At 43.5% G+C, this 21,076-nt stretch overlaps 1 protein-coding gene and 1 long non-coding RNA gene across 3 annotated transcripts in view; one reads left to right on the forward strand and one right to left on the reverse strand.

Moving 5' to 3' along the window:
* Positions 1-5,240: 5,240 nt before the first annotated feature.
* On the reverse strand, positions 5,241-7,770 carry DAD1 (defender against cell death 1). The gene is made up of 3 exons (XM_085316175.1): positions 7,473-7,770; positions 5,973-6,123; positions 5,241-5,439 (listed from the first exon to the last, which is right to left on the reverse strand). The coding sequence occupies exons 1-2, from the start codon at positions 7,717-7,719 to the stop codon at positions 5,993-5,995; spliced, it is 378 nt and encodes a 125-aa protein (XP_085172301.1). The 5' UTR covers positions 7,720-7,770; the 3' UTR covers positions 5,241-5,439; positions 5,973-5,992.
* Positions 7,771-8,024: 254 nt separating this feature from the next.
* Positions 8,025-21,076, forward strand: part of LOC146589470 (uncharacterized) — a 44,713-nt gene continuing 31,661 nt past the window's right edge. For both annotated transcript variants that reach the window (XR_014897166.1, XR_014897167.1), the window contains exons 1-2: positions 8,025-8,298; positions 16,592-16,748. This is a non-coding gene — a long non-coding RNA (uncharacterized LOC146589470). The remainder of the gene's footprint in view (positions 8,299-16,591; positions 16,749-21,076) is intronic.

The following is a 21,076-nucleotide window of genomic DNA, read 5'->3' on the forward strand; positions in this document are numbered from 1 at the left end:
CACAGACTTGAAGCACAAAAAAAAAAAAAAAAATCTGCTGAGGTAGCTCTGCCGGAGCATCATATGCCAGAAGGATTAAGCAAATTTTGTGGCAGCAGACATCACTTGCTGTTTTTTTATATCATGCCAGCCATTATATGCTAAGTTGCTTTATTTGCATTATTACAAAGCTACTCAAAAATAAGCCTACATTCTCAGAAGTCTACTCTCCTGCACACCTGAATCATTTAGCTTGGCAATTTTTCATGAAGCATAGATTGTTATTATAGATTGTCAAATATCCCTGCTACTTGAACTAAAATGACATGTACAATTTCTGCTTGGGGGAGTGTTTTTGAAAGCTGAAAGCTAAATATCTCTTGAGTGAATATTTCATATTTTGACAGCTTTCATGTATGCATATCTTAGGGTGGACATTTCCTGCCATGCTCTACCATCCCCATTTCAGTTGCAAATGAAAAACTCTGAAAAACAAAGGAAGTCTCATTCAAAGTGCTGTACCTTGTATCTTGCTGTCTTTTGCTAGATCAGAACAGGGTATCTTTTCTTCCCTAAGAGATTTGCTGCTAGATCTCCCAGAAATCCTGAACTTGGTGAAATTCTCGCTTCATTATCACGGAAGAAATTTTTTTTTAAGAAAAAAATCTGTTCTTCCTTAACATTTGTTGCATTTACACCAGCTTAATATTTGACTTTGTGTTTACCACAAATATAAACAACTTTTTGTTGTTGTTGTTTAGGTCTAATAGCCTTAGATTTCCTAATAAATTCTTTTTTTTTTTAACCATTATATAAAACGATCCTGAAATACTTACCTCTTTGTGTATATGCTCCTTAAAAATGATATATTCAAGTGAAATTTGCATGCTGCTAAGTCTTGAATTATAGTGCCAATCACTCTGATGCACTGACATTTCCTCAAACCTTTGGCAGCTGTTAAACAATTCTTATCAATAATAATAAACTTGCTTGTCTTTTGTATATTTAGTTTGAGGAACTTGTTTCACCCTTCAGATGAGTTTTAGAAGTGATCTTGGCCTTTGGGATGAAGAAGGAAAGGGGTATCAAGAGGGACAGAATATAACTTTTCCTTCAGTTTGACTTGCCCACAGGACACTGTGATGACTGGCTTGTTCCACTGTAGGGGAACGGCTACCAACTTTCTTTTGTTTGTAGGTCAGACACACCTTCTGACTGTATTCGATGGCAAGAAGGACAGCTTGGCTGGCTTGGAGGGAGGGAGAAAAGGGGAAAGCATGTCTCCTCCAGGAGTGGAACTAGTGCTATGGTGAAAGAAAGGATGAAACATGGCTCGATCACACTGAGAGGACAAGGAAGTGATCCAAGTTCTTAAAGGCAGATGTCTAGTGCTATGGGGGATGTAGCAGCCTGTAGTATCCTGCCTTTAACTGTCACCCAGTCACAAGTTTCACTGAGGAACAAGGTGCCTGGTTTGTATTACTGATAGCAAACTTACCAGCCTGTGTCTCAGGATTCAGCCTGTCATTGGGAAGACGAAAAAGGCATTTTCTCCTTTTGTGACGACCGTTTCTATCTTCTCTGAAACACCAGAGATTTCTCTGGAGGGAGAGGTGAGAAGGATTCTGAGGAAAACGTACTGTCTCAGCAAGACTTAGGGTGGTATAACCTCACTTGTACCATCACACCAGTGCCCAAAATAAGTGGCAGAGAAAAACTCACTAGACTGGTAGGGATGTTTCTCTTTCACAGGCTATTTCTCAACCTACTGGATTTGCAGTCATTGCAAGGGTCTGATTTTGGAAAGGCTCATGTTTCAAACACTTTTAATCAAAAGCCCTGGTGGAAGCCATGGGAAAGTTTCTCTGTGTGCAGCCATTGCACAGCACAAATCCCTATCACAAGATACGAGTCCACAGTGCTGAACAGCAAAACATCAAGATCTCCCTGATCTTTCATCATGCTGTTGCCACCAGACCACTTAGTAGGCAGCCTGTCACCAGCTGACAGTTACTGACCCCCCCTGCCCAGAAACAACTTCAAATTTTCTATTGCTCTCATTAGCTTAGCACAGATTACTTGGATTAGTTTAGCACAGATGCTGAGGGATTCATTCTCCTACCTTGGCAGAACACCCAGTCTCATTTTTCCCTAGCTGTAGAAAGCTCATGAGTATTTAAAATCTTAAATTCCAGTCAGCAGATGGTCTTAAAACTTCGATTTTTTTGTTATTAGGGCTGCTGCATTATGGAGAAGGAGATCTTAATGCAGCTGCCTAGACCATTTCTGAGTTACAAGGCAATATTGGTCCTACTTTCCTATACTCCCAACTAATTAACTTTGCTTTAAAAACTTCAGGGATGTGAAAGAGCAGTTTCCACACCCTTAGCTTTTGCAGCATCTTTTTAATTATTATCCATGTTAAATCTTGTGTGTTGTACTTCAAACCCACTCCTGGCTGCAAGGTCAAGGAAGAGAGCTTGCTGCTTACCTCTCTTTACATGTCTCAATCTTTCCTCCTCCAGAGCAAATACCCCTAACTGTAAGATTAGTTGAGTGAGGGAATGACCGTATACATAAAGTTAAATGTATTGACTGGAATGAACATTAGCATGTGACCTCCAAGACACTGAATTTGTACTTTTAGATTGAAGATGCTTTCAGATACTGGGATTTCAGTCTCTCACCACCATCATCTGTGACCCCATTGCCCCTTTGTGCTTTCTTGTTTATTTCAAAAAAGAAAAAAAAAACACAGTGGAAAATGAGGACAGGAAAAAACAAAGTAGGACAGGAAGCAGAATGGGTCTCATGGCCCAGGCGGTGAAGGAAAAAGTATGCATAACAAGTTCCATGACGACACAACCGAGATCTGGGTCACCTTGTTCCCCTAAGTCCTATCGCAGAAACCGCTTCCTCCGGAAAGTGAAGCACAAAAATAGGGTAGAGGGCGCAGAGCTGGTATGGCACGTGGCAGGGAGGCAGAAAAGCATGTGGGGGAAGAGAGCAGACGTTAGACCACAAGCCAAAGTGGAACAGGGCTAAAACACCCTCTCTTCCTGCTCTCTTACCACAGCCTAACCTTGGGAGGGGGGACTTCTTGTGGGCAGAACAGGAAAGATCAAGCCAGGTATAATGTAGGTGGGAGAAAGAAGTGTAGAAGAGAAAATAAAAAAGAGTGTTAGGTGGCAAGGAAGAAGAATTTAGTGGCATAAAAGATTTCTGCATTTGCTGATAGGTCTCTGTACCCCATTATATAGGCAGTGAATCTATACAGAAAAATCCTACTTCTCTCTAGTCAAGAGAGAAAGGAGAAAAAAGCAGCCTGACAGTCATCTCATACTGGCAGGAAAAATGCTAGCTTTGGCCCCCTAATACCTAACTTTGGTTTGGAGATGAACTTGCATCTTTTGTAGCAGCTTTGTTGGAGAAAACACCTTACCCTGCCTCTGTTACCCTTTATTAAACATGACTTTGTCCAAGAATTTGTCCAAGAAACAACATCTTGCCCTCTTCTACAGGATGAACAGGGACCTAACATGGTCTTCCTAAGGAGCAGAGTCTGAAGATCCCTGTAGCTTTTATGAAGCTCATTCAGGTCCTGAAATAGCTCTAGGACCTGAAATCTTGGGCTGAGATTATGGCAACTAGAGGCACTAAAAGTCAGCAAAAATCAGAAAAAAAAATATTCAGAACATACTCAATTCTTTTTTCACATGCTTCTGTGCAGTTTGTACAACTAGCCACAGGGAGGCCTAGCCTCTAAGGCTCTCTCTAAAACAAAAGGATAGGGTAGACTGAGCAAGACAAACCCACAAGGAGGCACTCGCAGCTTATAAACAGCAGCAGGGGGAATGGCAAAGGGGAGATCCTGTCACCAGCCTGGCTCAAAGGGCTCTTCTTACAAGGAAAAGAAAAGCTCAGCAGCTCATTTTCTATCCATGCATGCCATCCAGTCTCATTCATGCTACCCTCCAGCACCCTAACATCAGTTCAGAGCTCGTACGTTCATGAACAAATGCTGCTTAATGGCCTTAGGGAACTGAGAGCTGGCACAAGTTCTCTTTTCCCAGCACAGATCACAGATCTTGAAGGACAGCATCCTTCAAGAAAAAGAAAAGCCCTGTGGCCTCAAACCTTACTCTTCACACCCTATATTAGGCAAGGGACTTAGAAGATTTATGGACTTAATGGCTGCAGCACAGCCAGAACTGCAAAAAGAAAGAAAGGTGGTAAAAAAGAGCCATAATCTAGTGCTGAGAAGCTGAAGCTATTGGACCCTATGTTTTATTTTCTGTGTTTCAGCAGATAAGGATTTCTTTGCACCATTATCTGAATACACATTTTACCTATCCAGTATTTCAAGAGCAAACCAGACAAGTGTCAAGTAGGATCAGCACCACAATTGAGCCCCATACTTAAAAGTAACCCAGGTTAACTCTGTGGCCAGTGCTGGGGAGGTTGTACCTTGGGTTACTCCAGCAGCACATAATATCCCATCCTGTGCCCATAGTCTGATTCTTACAGGGCTCTAATTTCCCTGTCAGGATGAAGATGCAATGGGCCTCAATGTGGAAGCCAGCCTTGACTTGAGAAGGCAAAGGCCAAGAGCCAGAGCCAGAGTCTTGAGTTTAAGCATTTCATCATCCCTTAGGGAGGGAAGATTTTTAGGAGGGTTTAGTCTGAGGAGTGGCCTTCACAGAGCTGGAACAGCTCAAGTGCAGCACTGTCCAAGTGCCCAAGGCACTGACACACCTTGGCAGCTCTTTTCACCTCAATTTATCAGCATATGGGGCTGCAGAAAAGCTAACACCATGCTAATGTGGCTGTATGACTACCAGGTCATAGCAAGGCTGTAAGACCAGGTTGGGGCTCGACTTCAAGAGACATGGGACGGCCTAGGGGGAGGGGAAGATAGATAACACTGGGGATGTGCTAAGCACACCCTTAGCTCTTTTCCATTCATGACAGCTAACCACAGTCTAAAACAAGCCTTCCATGGCTTTGAAACCTGGGGACATTTTGGTGAGATACTTTCCATGAGATAAATGGGCAGGAAATATGAAGTTGAAAAGTGTGGCTGGCATTTGAGTTTCCATGGCAACTTGTTTCCTGCTTCCCCCTGAAACTGGGTCACTGAAAAAAAAAGCCTGCTGGGTAGAATGGCAGAGGTGGTGGGGATAAAAGCAGGGAGCTGAAGCTAAAGGGACCTAGAGAGTTAGGTGAACCTCTGTATCTGCCATCAACAGGCAAGACAGCAGTATTATGAAGGGCTTTATTGAAAGAAAGGATTACAGTAACTGGAATGAGGCAGAAGACTCCTCCTCCATAGGAGAGTCTGTGGGAAAAATCTTTATTCCTGCTTCCCCTTCTCCCACCAAGAAGTAGGAAAGAGTCTGCTGGGGAAGAACATTTCCCAGTGTGAGGCTTTGGCGTCTGAGCACTAGAGGAATTCAAGACCTAGAAAGAGAGAAAGATAGTGAGGAAAGTTTCTGCACCAGGGAGAAGAAATACACAACAATCTCCAATTATCTTGTGGTCCCTTGCAGCAGTAACAACAGAGTATGCTCTCCACCCTCTAGCTTCAGACTCTCTCTGTCCCAAATTTCCTTCACTCATCTGCTGAGAAACTTCAGGTTCAGACATCAGCTTTTCTATGGCCTCCAAATAGGATCCACCCTCATCGACAGAACCCTGTAATCTCAGTCTCAAGGCTCCTCTTTCAAAGAAAAGAGGGGACTTTCCCTTCTCAGAGAGAAATGTGTAGATTTCTTTCAGGTTAAACTGTCCTGTAAATGATAAAACCCCCAAAATACCCATACAAAACCAAGAAGCCCTAAATCTGAGTCCTAAATCAACCTTGAGGACAACTACTTAACTGCATTTGGCCAAGAGGGAAATGGGAGATAGGATTCCTGGATTCTCTTTCTATTTCAAAGTACTAAAGCTGTGTGAACTGAGGCTGCCTGTTCCATGGTCCTGTAGGTCAGTACCTCACGGTTTCTTCTAGAGCTCAGCCAACAAAATTGATAACRACAAGATGCAGGATGGTGTTAGCGAAGAGAAAATCAGCAAATGCCCGCTCTGGTGAAATGCCTTGGAATTCTCCTTTGTTCTGGGGGTTGATCTGGATCCGGAGGCACACTGTATGGCAGGGCGAGATAATGAGATGTTAGAGATCAGGAAAAAAAAACCATGGCAGGAACCAAGTCTTGCTGGGGCAGTCCATCACAGCCTGGGTCACTGTTCCATTCCAGTACTACAAAAAAAAAAAAAAAAAAAAAGAGAGAGAGAGAGAGAGAGAGAGAGAGAGAGAGAGATGACTGTACCTTTGTTACGGGATGAGCAAGACATAGGCATGGGATATGTATAGAGCAGATACAGGATCAGCTCATCAGCTCTCCCAGACCACTAGAATGTAACAGCTGGTCAAGTAGAACCTGGGGGAACAGGCTTATCATGAGATGACACTGTCATGGAAACAACTGTGTGTTGAGTAGGGCAGTGCACCAACAARATAGTTTTGTGTGTATTAAGGGACAGTAGCATCCTGAAACAGTTGTCAGAGGTTGGGGTGACCATGGGATGGTTGCTAAGGAATGACACCAACACAAGATGCTAACTAGGAGGATTCCATGATTGCTAGAGAGAAGGAACATTCTGGGGTTGCTAAGAAAACACTGGGGTGCAATAAGGGGGCAGGTTTTGTGGTATGTTTTCAGCAGCACCCAGCAGGTCCATAGCATTTGTGGAACATTCTGCTAAGGACCAGGCTGAGGCTTCTATGATTTGTTCTACAGTTGCTAGGCAATGCCTCATGTTTGCTAGGGGGCCACAGCTCAGGGATGTTCTGTAGTTGCCAGGGACTGCACAGTTGCCAGGGGACAAGCTTTGAGATTGCTAGAATGCAGAGATCAGCAGGCAGAACTCAATGTTCTAAGGTTACCAAGGAGAATCCCAGGCTGCTACACAACCATGAGCTCTAGAGGTATCTACACCTAATTCTCTGTTTGCTAAAGGGACTTCATGGCTGCAACAGTATTGTTGTCACAAAAGGTCTGGGTTTGCTAGAATTCCACATTCACTAAAAGGATTCCCTGGCTGCCAGAAGAAGCTCTGAAAGTACCTAAAAAGGTTTTGCACAGTTGCTAAAGAGATTTCCTGGTTGCCAGAGGAGGTTTGAGGACCACTAAGGCTATTCTCAAGTAGCTAAAGGCATTTACTGCTTGTCAAGCAATATTTAGACCATTTCAGTTAGTAAGGGTATTGCATAGTTGCCAGAGAAAGTTTAGACACTGCTAAGGGTATTCTCTAGCTACCACTAAAATGAGGGTTATTTCTAGGGCAATATGGGCATTGCCAGGGATTCCACCGTTGCTACAGAAAGTTCGAGCATCGTTAAGGGGAGCCCGCAACTACTAAGTGGACTCTGGTCACCGGGAAGGGCCACACGGGGAGCGGGGGCAAGAGGGCGACTGGCCTGGCATACTGACCGCCGAGGATGAAGCTGCCGACAGCAGAGATGAAGCCGCTGAGGAAGGAGTTGAAAGGGAAGGTACCGACGCCGAGGCAGTAGCCGAACTGGAGCGCCCCGGTGAGCAGTACATACAGCAGGTAGGCGTCCAGCACCTTGAGGCGGCTCGGCGTGCCGCTACTGTACTCAACCAGGAACCGCCGCACCACCGAGCCCACCGAACCCGCGGCGCCCGCGCCCGAACCGGAGCCCGCCGCGCCCGACATGCTTCCTCCCAACCAGCGAGAGCGGGTGAGGTGGACGGAAAGGACGTTTGCAAACACTTCCGGGGCACTACTATACAGCGCATGCGCACGACACGACCGGGGGCTGGTGCGCACGCGCACATGCTACTGTGTGGCTTCTACTATTGCGCAAGCGCACTTCCCATGCCAGGAAAAGGGCGAAACTTTGTAACACCGCCTACTACTTATACGCATGCGCGAGAGTACGTGCGGGGGCGGAGAAGCAGAATTGGGGTGAGGGGGGGCGGAAGGGGAGGGGAGGTCAGTAGGCAGCTGGCGGGGGGCGTTATTCCGGCACGCGTCCCTGCGCTTTCCGGGAGCCGAGGGGAGCCAACCGGGGAGTGTTGCTACGGGCAGTAAGGAGACGTCCTCACTTCTCCGGATGCGCTCGTCCAGTAACGCAGGCGTGTCGCGATAGTGCGAGCAGCAGTGTCTCAACACAAAGTCACCAGCACAAGTGTAATGCGCTCATCCAAGAGTCCCCGTTCCCTCCCTCCGCTGGAATTGCACCCCTGAGACGCTGTTGTCCACTAGCAAGCACACCTGGCCTCCCAGCAGCAGGTGGGCCAAAAATCCAGCTAGAAATCCCATATGCCATGAGTAGTCATGGCCCAGCAACAAGCATCAGCCGCCATCCTCTGGAGGGACAGGGGTGTCTTGCTCTCCCTTAGGGGCAGTTACTGCTTTAAAAGAGGCTTTGGGAACACTGATGCCTGTTTGGGGGAGGGGGCACGTTATTCTTGTTCAGTGGAACGGGGGGAGTACCTGGGCTCAATTCTCCCCATGGAGGGGGCAGTCTGGATCTGGGCGTTTCAGGACAGCACTGACTTTGGGAGTGTTGCAATCCCAGTGCTGCTGCTGGGGATCCCATATATGACTTATGGCAGGCTTGGGGTGCCTTATGCAGACAGTGGGAACTCTAACAGGCCGAAAAGGAGCAGTATGGGGGTCTGGAGATGGAGAGGAGGAAAGGCTTTTGCCAGTCACAGCTCTGGGATGTGAAGATGATGTTTCAGGTGCCTGTGTGCTATTTGGGGGAGGCAGGATCTGGGTAGTGGCAAAGCCACAACAAACATCCTCCTGGCCTCCCACCAGCACATGCTCTTTCAAACCCAACAACTGTATCTTTTCGTATATACAGGGTTAGGCAAGGTATGTGAGCTTGGAATGGCCTGTTTAGAGAAATCATCATAGACAGGAACAGAATATCTTGCTGGCAGATGCTCTGACCTCAGGTGACCCAGCTGAGTGTGTATATGTCTCTCTGAATATGTCTGTGTGTGTGTAAGTGTATTTGGCAATTTTCTGATGGAAGGACTGTCCAGATTCCTACAGGAGAGTAGTGGAAGCCTGGCTCTTGTGGCCCCCTTCTCAGAGCTGGGAAAAGATAAACCTTAGTTTTTGTTAAAAACTTATTATTTTTTATTATTATTATACTCCTGGGAAGGCCAAAGGAGCTGTAACAAGGTTAAAGAACAAAATGTCTCTGCTTATTTCAGTTTGAGGAGGAAAAAAAAAAAAAGAGAGAGAGAGAGAGAAAAGACTTTTCAAGAAACTCTGTACCTTACTTCTGTTTAAATCATTCCAACTTTCCTGCCATTCTCAAACCAGGAATGCTTTGAGGCAAACAGCAAACAGCAGGATGGGGACAATCTCTTATCCCCTCACTTCTGACAAAAGTGATATTTCTGTCTCACTCAACCAACATCAAGGCATCAATCCTATAGTATGACCCTTTGCAGACCTGCACCTTTCCAGCTCCTATATTTTCCTCCTGTGAATGTCTTATCTAAGGACTTTTATCTAAGGATGTTTCTGTGGGATGGGGATAAAAATTCTCCAAAAAATATATTATTATGTTGTGGTGAACACAGCCCTCTGTGGGGTAAACAGAGCAAGTGGGTACACATTGCTCTCTTTCATATCAAAATATGCAAGGTGTTTCCCCTTTGAAGGCTGTGCTTGTAAGTGCTAGGGCTGAGCTGGGGTGTGTACAGGTGCCCTTTCCTCTGATCATGTCCTCATTATTTCTTGAAGGGCTCCAAGAGAAGTGATTTGTCTCGTACCCTGGTTTTGTCTCTAAATGTCTCCTTTCCTCTACTGCCGGGGCAACTCTCAGTAGCTGGGCAATGGGGCCTCTGTGTGCTGAACTTGGATGTCCCGGTCTCCTAGGAGACCCGCCACTTCTCTGAGCTCATTGAGGAAGTGGAGACTGACAGAATGATTTTGTTAGGACGTAGTCTGGAAGGGGTTACCTGGCTTCCTTCTACAGCCTGCAGTGCACTCGCTGGTGAGAGTTCATCAGTCCTGGAGGGGAGTGTGACCTGAGCATGCAAGTTCTCCCGGCAGTTCCCTGCCAAGTCCAGGAGGGGGCCTGTGACCTTTTTCCTTTGGCTACTTGCCCATGTGAGCATCTCTTGCTTCTCTGGGAATACTTGTTTGCCTGAGTCCCCTTTCTTGTGAGGCATAGCGGCAAGGGATGTCTGGGAATGGCCCCACAGCCATGTTCCCTGCTTCTTCATCCAGACCAGCACCTGCTGCTCTTGGGAGGCCCCCCTGCATATTCCCATATTCCCCCAGACTGAAGCATCTGGAACTCTAGGAGTTTCCTCTGTACCCTCCCAACCCCAGCCAGCTCTATGCCACTATGACTTGGGCAAAGACAATGGCTGCCATCTTGGGGCGTTCCAACGTCTTCATGTTGCTCAGGATTGCTGAGATCTGTAGTAAGTTGCCTTGCTGATGTGCGAAGAAAGACAGACTGGAGGGCATTCTGTGTCCCCACCATAGCCCTGAATAAGGATATTTTCAGGGGAGTTAACAATTACTATTCCAGAGCTAGGCTGAACAGAAATATTGGTGAGCTGCAGACTGGACATGTGAATTATAAAGTGGAGGAAAATTAGCAAGACTTCTAGGCTCAAAAGGTGATGATGATCAGTGATGCGAAGTCCAATTGATGGCTGGTTACTAGTGGAGTCCTTTAGGGACTGATACTGTTGCCAATACAATTTATTGTCTTTATTAACAATCTGAACAGTGGGACAGAGTGCACTCTCAGCAATTTTGTGGACAATGGGAAATTGAGAGGAGCAGTGACTGTACTGGCAGGCAGGGCTGCTTTTCAGATTGGCCTTGAATGTTTAAGAAATGGATCAACAGTAACACCACGAAGATAAGCAGGGTATATAGCAAAGCCCTGGTCCTGAGGTAGAATAATGTCATGCAACAGAACAGGCTGGGGCTGACTGGCTAGAAAGCAGCTTTGCAGAAAAAGGCTTGGGGCTTCTGTGAGTAAGAAGTTAAGAGGAATCACTGAATAAACCATATTCTGGGCTGCCTTATTAAAAGTGTAGCCAGCAGGTTAAGGGAAGTGATTCTTCCCCTCTGTTCAATACTTGTGAATCTCTGTCTGCAATATTGGATCTGGTTTGGGACATCCCTGACCATGACAGTCATTTTCATACTAGAGTAAGTCTAGCAGAGGTGAGTGATGCAGAACAAAATACATGAGGTGAGACTGAGACAATTTGGTTTATTCAGTCTTAAGAAGAAAAGGCTCAAGTGTGATCTCACTGTGGCTTTCAACTACCTTATGAGAGGGTATGCAGAAGGCAGAACTAGCTTCTTTTTGGAGGTGCATAAGAGAATAAGATGAGAAGCAATGGACGCAAGCTACAACAAAGGAAATTTTAATTAGATGTTCAGAAAACATTTTCCACAATGTAGTTAAATATTGGAACAGGACCCCTGAAATGTTGTTGAATATCCTGGAAAAATTCAGAACTCAGCTACACAAGTCTTGAACACCCTGTTCTAATTTGATTCTACTTTAGGTGGGAGTTGGCCCAGAGATCATAGAATCAGTAAGGTTGGAAGGGGCCTCTGGAGATCATCTAGCCCAACCCCCCTGCTCAGCAGGGAAAAAAATGGCCCATGCAGGGATTGAACCCACAGCCTTTGCATTATTAGCCCCATGCTCTAACCATCTGAGCTAAATTTAATCCCCCTCCAGAGGTCTCTTCTAAACCATATTTTTCTATAATTTATGATCACCTAATGATTCTACAAATAATGATGTAGCCAGGTAACTCTTATCTTCCATACTTTTAATTTCCTTGCAAGTCCCATAGAGATTCTTTGTTCTTTTTTCTACAGCATCTTTTTCTCCTGGTCCTCTTACATGTCTCTGTGGTTTTTGCCTATGTTATGTGATGCTTTTCTCTAGAAGCAACATTTATCCTGCATGCTCGAGGTTTAATTTCAAATGTGCTCTGAATTCCTCATGAATGAGTTGATCAATTTAGCAGCTAGAAAAAAAATAAAACAAAAAAAAAATTGCCCCAAAACTGAAGCTTGCTATGCTAGCATTCAACCTCCCTGTCCTCTCTGCTAATATTAGTGTGTTTCCTTTACTGCACTTGGATGCTTTAACTCTTATCCTCTGTGTAGAGAGCATAAGGAAACACACCAGGCAACATCAGCACCACTTCTTTGTTGTGGTTTATCTCATTTTATAATTTGGCCAGGGCATTACAATCACCTCACTGTTGGTGTGTCTGGGTGTATGTCATGGGAGTATCACCACCTTTCCTTTCACGAGTTGAATAACTTAAGTAGAATGAGTCTTGGCCAACAGGACAATGCAAACATTGACCCACAGGCCTTGGTACAGGCCACCAATCAACAAGTAACAGAAGAAAAATACCTATAACTGCTGGAAAGGCATATCATGATATCTCTGTGGACTGAACTGATTGTCCACCTGGGCCAATGTCTGTCTATAAAACCTACAGTGACAGAGACAGTGGGGGAACCACTAATACACAGGCACTCTATAGAAGCTGAGGTGGAATGATTATATGTTCATGCTGAGCTGCTACTAGCCATTAATAGTGAGAGGTAAGAGCAGATGTCTTAACAGTGTAGCCTTCCCAGAGTCCACATTTCCAGTACACCTGATGAACACTGAGCATCTATGCTATGAGTACTGCACTCTCAGTGGGCCACAACATCTATAAGAGATCAAAGGACAGGAAATGACAAAATCGTGTGAAGTTTGAGTTATATATTGAATGACTAGATGGTCTGTAAATTCCCTGGCTATCTTTCTCAGAAAAGCACAGTACATAAAACTTAGTGAATGGTGAATACAGAAAAACTGCTTTCATAAGGGTGAAGATTACTAGGACATCAACTACCACTGATGGTGGTTGATTGGCTTGCATCATACTAGCTTTTATTCTAATTGTTTTGTGTGTAATGAGTGAATACACACATGAAAGCTTTCTCTCTTTGCCACTAATTATGTATAATGCAAGTGAAAGTATGAGTGCATGTATGTATGAAACTATGTATTTATCAGATAGAGGCAAGGGAAAAGCATGAAGTGGAAAGGGAATATCATAACCTTGCCTTGATCAAGAGCTGAGTAGCAGAGTGTAATAAGCCATGGCAGTCAGGACAACACAAACAACTGAATGTGGTGAGCTTTGATAAAGGCCATGGACCAACAAGTGGCAGGAGAACAGTATCTGAAACTACTGACAAGGTACACCATGATATCATGGATCATTTCCCATCATTATTCAGAACTTCCTCATGGCAAAACATCTTATGGTGCTGCTATATTAGTAACTCTAGTAACATCACTGAAGTAGAGAAACACATGTTGCAAATTAACAAGCTATAGTTTGAAGCCACTCTCTTTCCTTCTGGGCTGAATGGTCAATGAAGATCACCTTTTTTTCCCCTTGGAGCCTGGCAAAGGATTTTAACCTAAATTATGAATTGTAGGAAGAGGGAAAGTATTAAGTCATAGCTGAATTTTGATCTTTGCAGAACTGAGATTTGCAGTAGTGCACATAAGTAATGCCAGTTTGCACATTGCTTGCCTCCACAACTACAAAACTGGCTGATTGAGATGGGTGAGTCCTAATTTAAGTAAGGATATGGGAAACTGCATCTCACTGACTTAGAAACTTACGTGTCTTACAAGTTCTTAAAAGGACATGTTTTCTCCACTATCTTTAGATCTCTGCTTTAAGATTCCGTGCTAGTCACTTTACTCCTAATAGTGATAATAGAAAGATGAAGACAGTGCCAAAGAGTAGTTTAATATTTCTTATTCCTTTCTATTGTTTGTGCCTCCTGGCAGTACCCACACTGAGTAGCTATGGGGTTTGACCAGTTTAGGTACTAAGTGAGATGATCTGGACTTGCTCCACTTCACAGTCTTACACGTGGAATGGAAAGAGGTGTATTGAGAACTGACTGAAAGGCAGAGCTCAGAGTGTTGTCATCAGTGGCACAGAGTCCAGTTGGAGGCCCATGGCTAGTGGAGTTCCCCAGAGCCCAGTACTGGGTCCCATCCTGTTCAACTTCTTCATCAGTGACCTGGATGAGGGGCCAGAGTGCCTCCTCAGCATGTTTGCTGACGATACCAACCTGGGAGGAGTGGCTAATACACCTGAGGGCTGTGCTGCCATTCAGAGAGACCTGGACGTGCTGGAGAGTTGGGTGGAGAGGAACCTCCTGAGGTTCAACAAGGGCAAGTGCAGGGTCCTGCACCTAGGGAGGATTAACCCTAGGCACCAGTACAGGCTGGGGGCTGACCTATTGGAAAGTAGTTCCGCAGAGAAAGACCTGGGAGTGTTCGTGGACAACAAGTTGACTATGAGCCAGCAATGTGCCCTTGTAGCCAGGAAGGCCAATGGTATCCTGAGGTGCATAAGGAAGACTGTTTCCAGCAGGTCAAGGGAGGTAATCCTGCCACTATAGTCAGGCCTGGTGAGGCCTCATCTTGAGTACTGTGTCCAGTTCTGGGCTCCCCAATACAAGAGAGACATGGAGCTACTGGAGAGAGTCCAGCGTAGAGCTACAGAGATGATCATAGAATCATAGAATAGGTAAGGTTGGAAGGGACTTCTGGAGATCATCTAGTCCAACCTCCCAATGATCAGAGGACCAGAGCACCTGCCCTATGAGGAGGGGCTGCGAGAGCTGGACCTCTTCAACCTGGGGAAGAGAAGACTGAGGGGGGGATCTTATCAAGGTGTATAAGTATCTGAAGGGATTGTGTCAAGGGGATGTGACTAAACTCTTTTCAGTAGTGCCATGTGAAAGGACAAGAGGCAGTGGGCAGAAACTGAACCACAGGAAGTTCTGCCTGAACGTGAGGGGGAATTTCTTCACAGTGTGAGTGACAGAGCACTGGAACAGGTTTCCCAGAGAGTTTGTGGAGTCTCCTTCTCTGGAGATATTCAAAGCCCGTCTGGATGCAACACATTTTTACATGCTGTAGGTGACCCTGCTTGAGGAGGAGGTTGGACTAGATGATCTCCAGAGGTCCCTTCCAACCTTACTGTTTCTGTGATTCTGTGACTATGGAATAACTGTATAGATAAGTGTAGACTGGATGCTAAATGACTGTGGAACAAGTCTTCAGAAACAAACCTGTGAGGGTCCTGGTGAATTGCATATTGAACAGCAATGTGTCTTTGTGACAGTGAAGGTTCACTGCATACTGGGCCACATTAGTAAGAGTGTATCCAGCAGTTCAAGAGAAATGAAAATTTCTTGCTGCTTGGCACTTATTAGGCTGCATTTGGAGAAATGTGCACAGCATGAAACCCTACAAGTAAAAAAATAGATGTCATCAACCTTGTGTTAGTCTAATAGGAAAGTCAGAGCTAGACTTCTTAGAAGCACGTAGTGAAAGAACAAGAGGTAAGAGGCATGATCTGTAGCAAGGAAATCTCCGTTGGACACAAGTAAATAACTTTTTACAGTAAAAGTGGTGAAGCACTTAGAAGTGCCCAGAGAGGTTATGAAAACTCCATTCTTGGAGATATCCAAGCTTATCTTGAACAATGTCCTGAGCAACCTGGTCCAGCTTTGAAATTAGCTTTGGTTTTAGTGGGGTTTTGGACCTGCAGAGGTCCTTCCCAATCTCATTCTTTTCCTTTGCTTTGATTATATTCTTGTTGTTCCTTAAGATTTCAGAAGTGTTTCCCCAGAAGGTCTTTGGCAGATCTCAATGCCTAATTGGTCTCTGAGCTTTGAGTCAATGAGGGAGTACAAGAATGTAATATGCTACTACTATTATAAAAAGGAGCTGAAAAGAGAAGAGATTTATTTACCAAGTGTCAAATTAAATGGAGGATAAACATCAGACATAGACCCCTTTTAGAAGCATCTTTGACTTTTGTGGATGTATCAGTAAATATTTGGAGTATTCTATGAAGTTTAAGTGTTTTTTTTTTTTTTTTTTTTTTTTTTTTNAAGGAGGGGAGACAAGGTAAGATCAAAGGGATAATGTTTTGGAAAACTGAATGGTTTAGTTTTCAAACTAAAGTAGAATTTTTTAGTTGTTACTCAGAGAATTTCTTATTTTAAGGGACCTGTCTCAGCTTCCAAAGAATATCTGTCATCTGTGGTATTAGGAAAGGGCATTCTATATTTTATATTTCTGTGTTTTTATTTTGTTTTGTTTTGATGTAAAATGAGAAATAATCCTGGGATGATGTTATATGTTCCTGTGTTTTACTTGAGAAAGAACACTAAAGAGGAAAGAGTGGATGGGAATAGTGTGATAAGGAAGGTAATAGCATTATAGTTCATCTGTAGCCTTTTGTTAAACATATTGTAAGGATCCTTTCAACAAGATAGTTTTGAAGAACTATCCCCTCCACCCACCCCGTCCCATTCATTTAGAAATGAATGCCACCTTGTTGATGGCATTGTAGGGCAGAAATAAGCTTCAGGATTTCAGAGTCTAAAAACAGATTGAAAGATCAAGACATAGGGGAGATCTGAGTGCAAATATAATTGTCCAAAGTATATCTCTCTTCAGGGCAAGGAGGCCTGACGTCTAGGAGAGAAGAGAAGTAGAATGCAGCTGAAACACCGTAGACGGGACCTTGTAAACCTGAAAGAAAAGAGTATAATTGAAGGGCATTGCCGGATGCTATTTCTGCCAGAGTCTTCAGGTTGCCTTTCACTTACACAAGGTAATGGCAATTGCATTAGTGACTATTGTAGTACAGTAGGCGCAGTGCAATGTACAACATGTCTGAGCTTGGAGTATTATGTTATAAGATGGGAGGAATTCTTGGGCCATGGGGAAAAAAGAGTTACCATCAGCATCAAAGTTGATCCAGTGGAGCTGTAGAGCTGAAGATAAACGAAAAACAAATAAACAGAATGTTTTCTGATACTTTTTCCCTTTTCCTCTCTTATACTTTATCTTACTTGGGGTAATATCTATGCATTTTTCTGTGCATTTTGCTTCCTTCTGTGGTATCTAAACATCATTCACTTTGTAGCATCACTTTTCTTCTGTTCGGGCTTTTCTCTGTGGAGTCTCTCACTCTCTTTCCCCCTCCCCTCCCTGTTCTCATCTCTCTGTTTTACTAGAGTAAATTTCTCTTCTGCAATACTAATGTATCCATCAACTACTCCGTCTAACCTTCTTCTGTGTCAGTCTACAGAATTATTGCATTCCTCTGCAGTATTGCTTTTGAATTAATTTCAAATAATAGGTCTTTGAATACTTAGTCAAAGTACTCACTGTGTGCATTTTGCCTTTTCTGAAATTGATGGAGGGTGAATGTTGTCACTCTGTTTAAAGATTTTTTCATCCTGAAGTTCTAAACAGTTTTCACACATGCACTTTTCTGAACTAATCCAATAGAATCATTGCAAAATAGAATCTCTAAGAATCATTTTAACTGGGATGAGGATGCTGAGCTTGGGACGGTATTCATGTGAACAAGAATGTTAATATGTGATTTCTGTGGCTGTTCCGATCACTCACAAGGGTTTCTTACTGGCATACCCCTTTTATCTCAGCAGAATCAGACTGACTTTTGTTCTTATATTTTTGGTTTTATTCTTTATTTTTAAATCCTACCATAGAGAATGAAAAAATCTAAAATGATGTAGATCTGATATTTTACTTCTCCTTGTACTTATACTCTGATATTTGTTTGTATGCCTACAGACATACATGTATGTATTATATACCTAGATGTGGTATATTGGATATGCCGCTTTAACCAGTTTTCCACTGGTTCTCAAAATAGGCTTTTCTTTTTTTTTTTTTTTTTCTTTTTCTGCTAGCCATAAAGTCTCAATGAACACCACAAGGGTAGTGGAATTTGTCCTCCTGGGGCTGATCAACAGCCGCTATTTGGAGATTTCCCTCTTTATGTTTCTTGTGATTGCTTACTTCTTGATTCTGCTTGGAAACATCACTGTCATCATCATCACTCTTGTGGACCAGTGCCTTCAGACCCCAATGTACTACTTCCTCAGGAATTTTGCCCTTTTGGAAATCGCTTTCACTTCCACGTTCATCCCAAGTACTCTCTACAGCCTTCTGACAGAGAGGAATATAATTTCTCTGTCTGGTTGTTTTCTTCAGATGCTGCTTTTCTTTTACTTAGGCACCTGCACATTTTTCCATGTGGCAACAATGTCTTTTGATCGATATGTTGCTATTTGCCACCCTTTGCATTACAAAGCCATTATGAACAGCAGGTTTTGCCTCCAACTGGTCCTGGCTTGCTGGGCAGTGAGTTTCCTCTTGATGTTTCCTCCCACTATTATGATTGTCCAGTTGCCGTTCTGTGGTCCCAATGTCATGAACCACTTTTATTGTGATACCTCTCTGTTGTTGCAGCTGTCCTGTACAGACACAGATTTCATCGAAGAATTGATGCTGATCATAATAATTATCATCATACCTGGTACGTTAATAATAACTACCATTTCCTATGGCTGCATTATTGTAACCATCTTGTATATCCCATCTTCCACAGGTAGGAGGAAAGCATTTTCCACTTGCTCAGCTCACCTCATGGTGGTGATGATATTTTACAGTACCTGCATTTACAGGTATATCCGCCCAGCACAGCGAGGTGGGCAGCATTCTGACAAAGTTCTTTCTTTCTTCTTTTCTGTGGTGACTCAGATGCTTAACCCATACATCTACTCACTCAGAAACAATCAGGTCAAAAAAGCCTTAAAGGGGAGCGTATTGAAGGTATTTTCTAGCTCCTTGAGGCAGTCATGAGAACTGGAGTAGCCCTTCCAATTAATTAAAATGTTGCCCAGTTGTGGCATCAACATTGTGTAACTATGCATTTAAGCCTCTGAATTCAAATGGTTTATACTGTTTTCTCCTAGCCTCCACTTTGAGGTTACTACCTCCTACACAACTGTACTTAACGAACATTTGCTCACCAAGGCTTATTCCAGCAAAGACACTACAGTGTTTTAGGTAGCATTCAGCACTGAACAGCACTAAATGCATACATCTTCATGAGCTGTTCATCTGTCTAGACATTGTCTGATTTAGGGAGGGCTGGGCAGCTCTCAACAGTAGTGACTGTCTGCTAGATCTCCACTGACCAGGAAGATAGCTAAAGTACCCCATACACATGGCATTATGCATACCTAGGGTGCCATTTCAGTCTCAAAATACAGGTCTTCAGTCACATTTTAGAGAAAAGAAGGTATGTGCATGGGGCTGGCAGATATGACTCTGGCTCTAGAGGAAATGTGCACTTCTGGAGTGGTAGCTATAGGCCAAATGAGATAGCCATAGGTATTAAAATGTCACCAGATGACTCTCTTGAGGTAGTGGTAGTGCTCCCAGTTTAGAGGTTGAGCGGCTCAGCTGGTAACAGAAGCATATCAGTTATTCTCTTAGAACATCTCAGAACAACTCCATAGAGTTCAGGGAGACCAAGTGATCTCAAACGAAGAGCTGGCCACACTTTAGAGTCCTAGGAAGCAACGAAGAATCTCTTGAAGAAGTGCTAGAAACAATAGCAATGAAGGTGATAGTTCATTACTATTGCTCTCATTTTTAAAGATAAGGCAAATAAGTGAATCAATTTCTTTTATTATTCCCATCAGATATCCTTATTTTGCTCAGTCTGGCTGTTTTGAAGCCACATCCTTCTCCAGCCCTATAATACAATGTCCCATTGCTTTGTCCTCTGCCTCATCTCTGATCCTTGGCTGCCACCTAAAGGCCAGAGGGATTTAAATGCCTTTTTCCTGGTTAAAGTATCCCTTGAGGACCAGGGCCTGCAAACACAGGGCCTTTTCCAGTTCCCTGAAGAAGACCTCATTTTTTGCTTCTTCCTGATCAGGTGTTCTATAGCAGACACCCACTACCATGTCATCCATACTAGTTTGCCTGCTAATCGTTACCTGTAAGCTCTTGGCTGGCTCATCACCCAGCCCTAGGTAGAACTCCATGCATTCCAGCTACAACTCCTGTCTCCCTCCTTGCCTTCCCAGTCTGTTCTTCCTAAAGAGCCTCTCCATTGCATGCTTCCAATCATATGAACTATCTCACCACACGTCTATGATCCCATTGAGACTGTAGTCATGGAACTGCAGAGACTTCTAATTCATCCTGTTTGTTCTCTATGCAGCATGCATTACTTGATAAGCATTTCAGAGAGGCTCCCTAGCATGCTGATTTCGCATAAAGGGCRTGAGAGCTTTCTCATAATGTGATCCTTTATGAACTTCCTTATTTACATGCATATGCTTGGAGTGAGATCTCTACTTTAATTGTAAATAGATTATGACCAATGTCAAAGTGTTATGTGCCTTGAGAACAGTCTACAAACATCACAAAATGCCCATTTCCTAATGTTCTGATCTGTGTAGTCAGCTGGTCCTTGAAGAGGAGGATTTTTCATCCCAGCAGTGGTGTAAAGCATATGAAAATTGAATTTGTTGCCTGTTCTTTTTGGCACTTGCAAAGGAGAGGAATGGGTATTAGTACTGTAGGTATACTGTGTACATACAGTACTATGGGTATTGTGCCTGTATGGAGAGTGGACAGGTAAAAGAAGGTTTCTTGGACTCTTATATGAATATATATTTTATTAGCAGAATCATTTATACTACTAAAGATAATTCTCTTTTAAATGAATAGGTCTAATATTATATACTATGTCATTGAGAGGTATAAAGTGTTGTGTTTGGAGCTTGCAGAATATATGAGTTATTTTTTACTCACTTTAAAGCATTCCTTTTAAAAATGGCAGTATGAGAAGGAAAGTCACGCACATAGGAATAATGCATGCAAAATTTCTTTATAGAAATTTTCGGAGATGGACCAAAGTTTATGRAGAAAGTCAGGACCCATGGAAAACTTGAGAATTCCTTATTGACCATTTGATTTAGAGTTCATTCTGAAACTCTTTATACCACTTAGGAGGTATGAGGCAGTGTCTGTCAGAGCATTCCTGACCTGCTGGTTTCTCAAAAGGTAGATGAAGGGGTTGAGCAAGGAAGTGAAAGCAGCCGT

This window comes from Rhea americana, unplaced genomic scaffold (assembly GCF_003343005.1).
Source record: "Rhea americana isolate MKP2758 unplaced genomic scaffold, rheAme1 scaffold_454, whole genome shotgun sequence".
Classification (NCBI taxonomy): Eukaryota; Metazoa; Chordata; class Aves; order Rheiformes; family Rheidae; genus Rhea; species Rhea americana.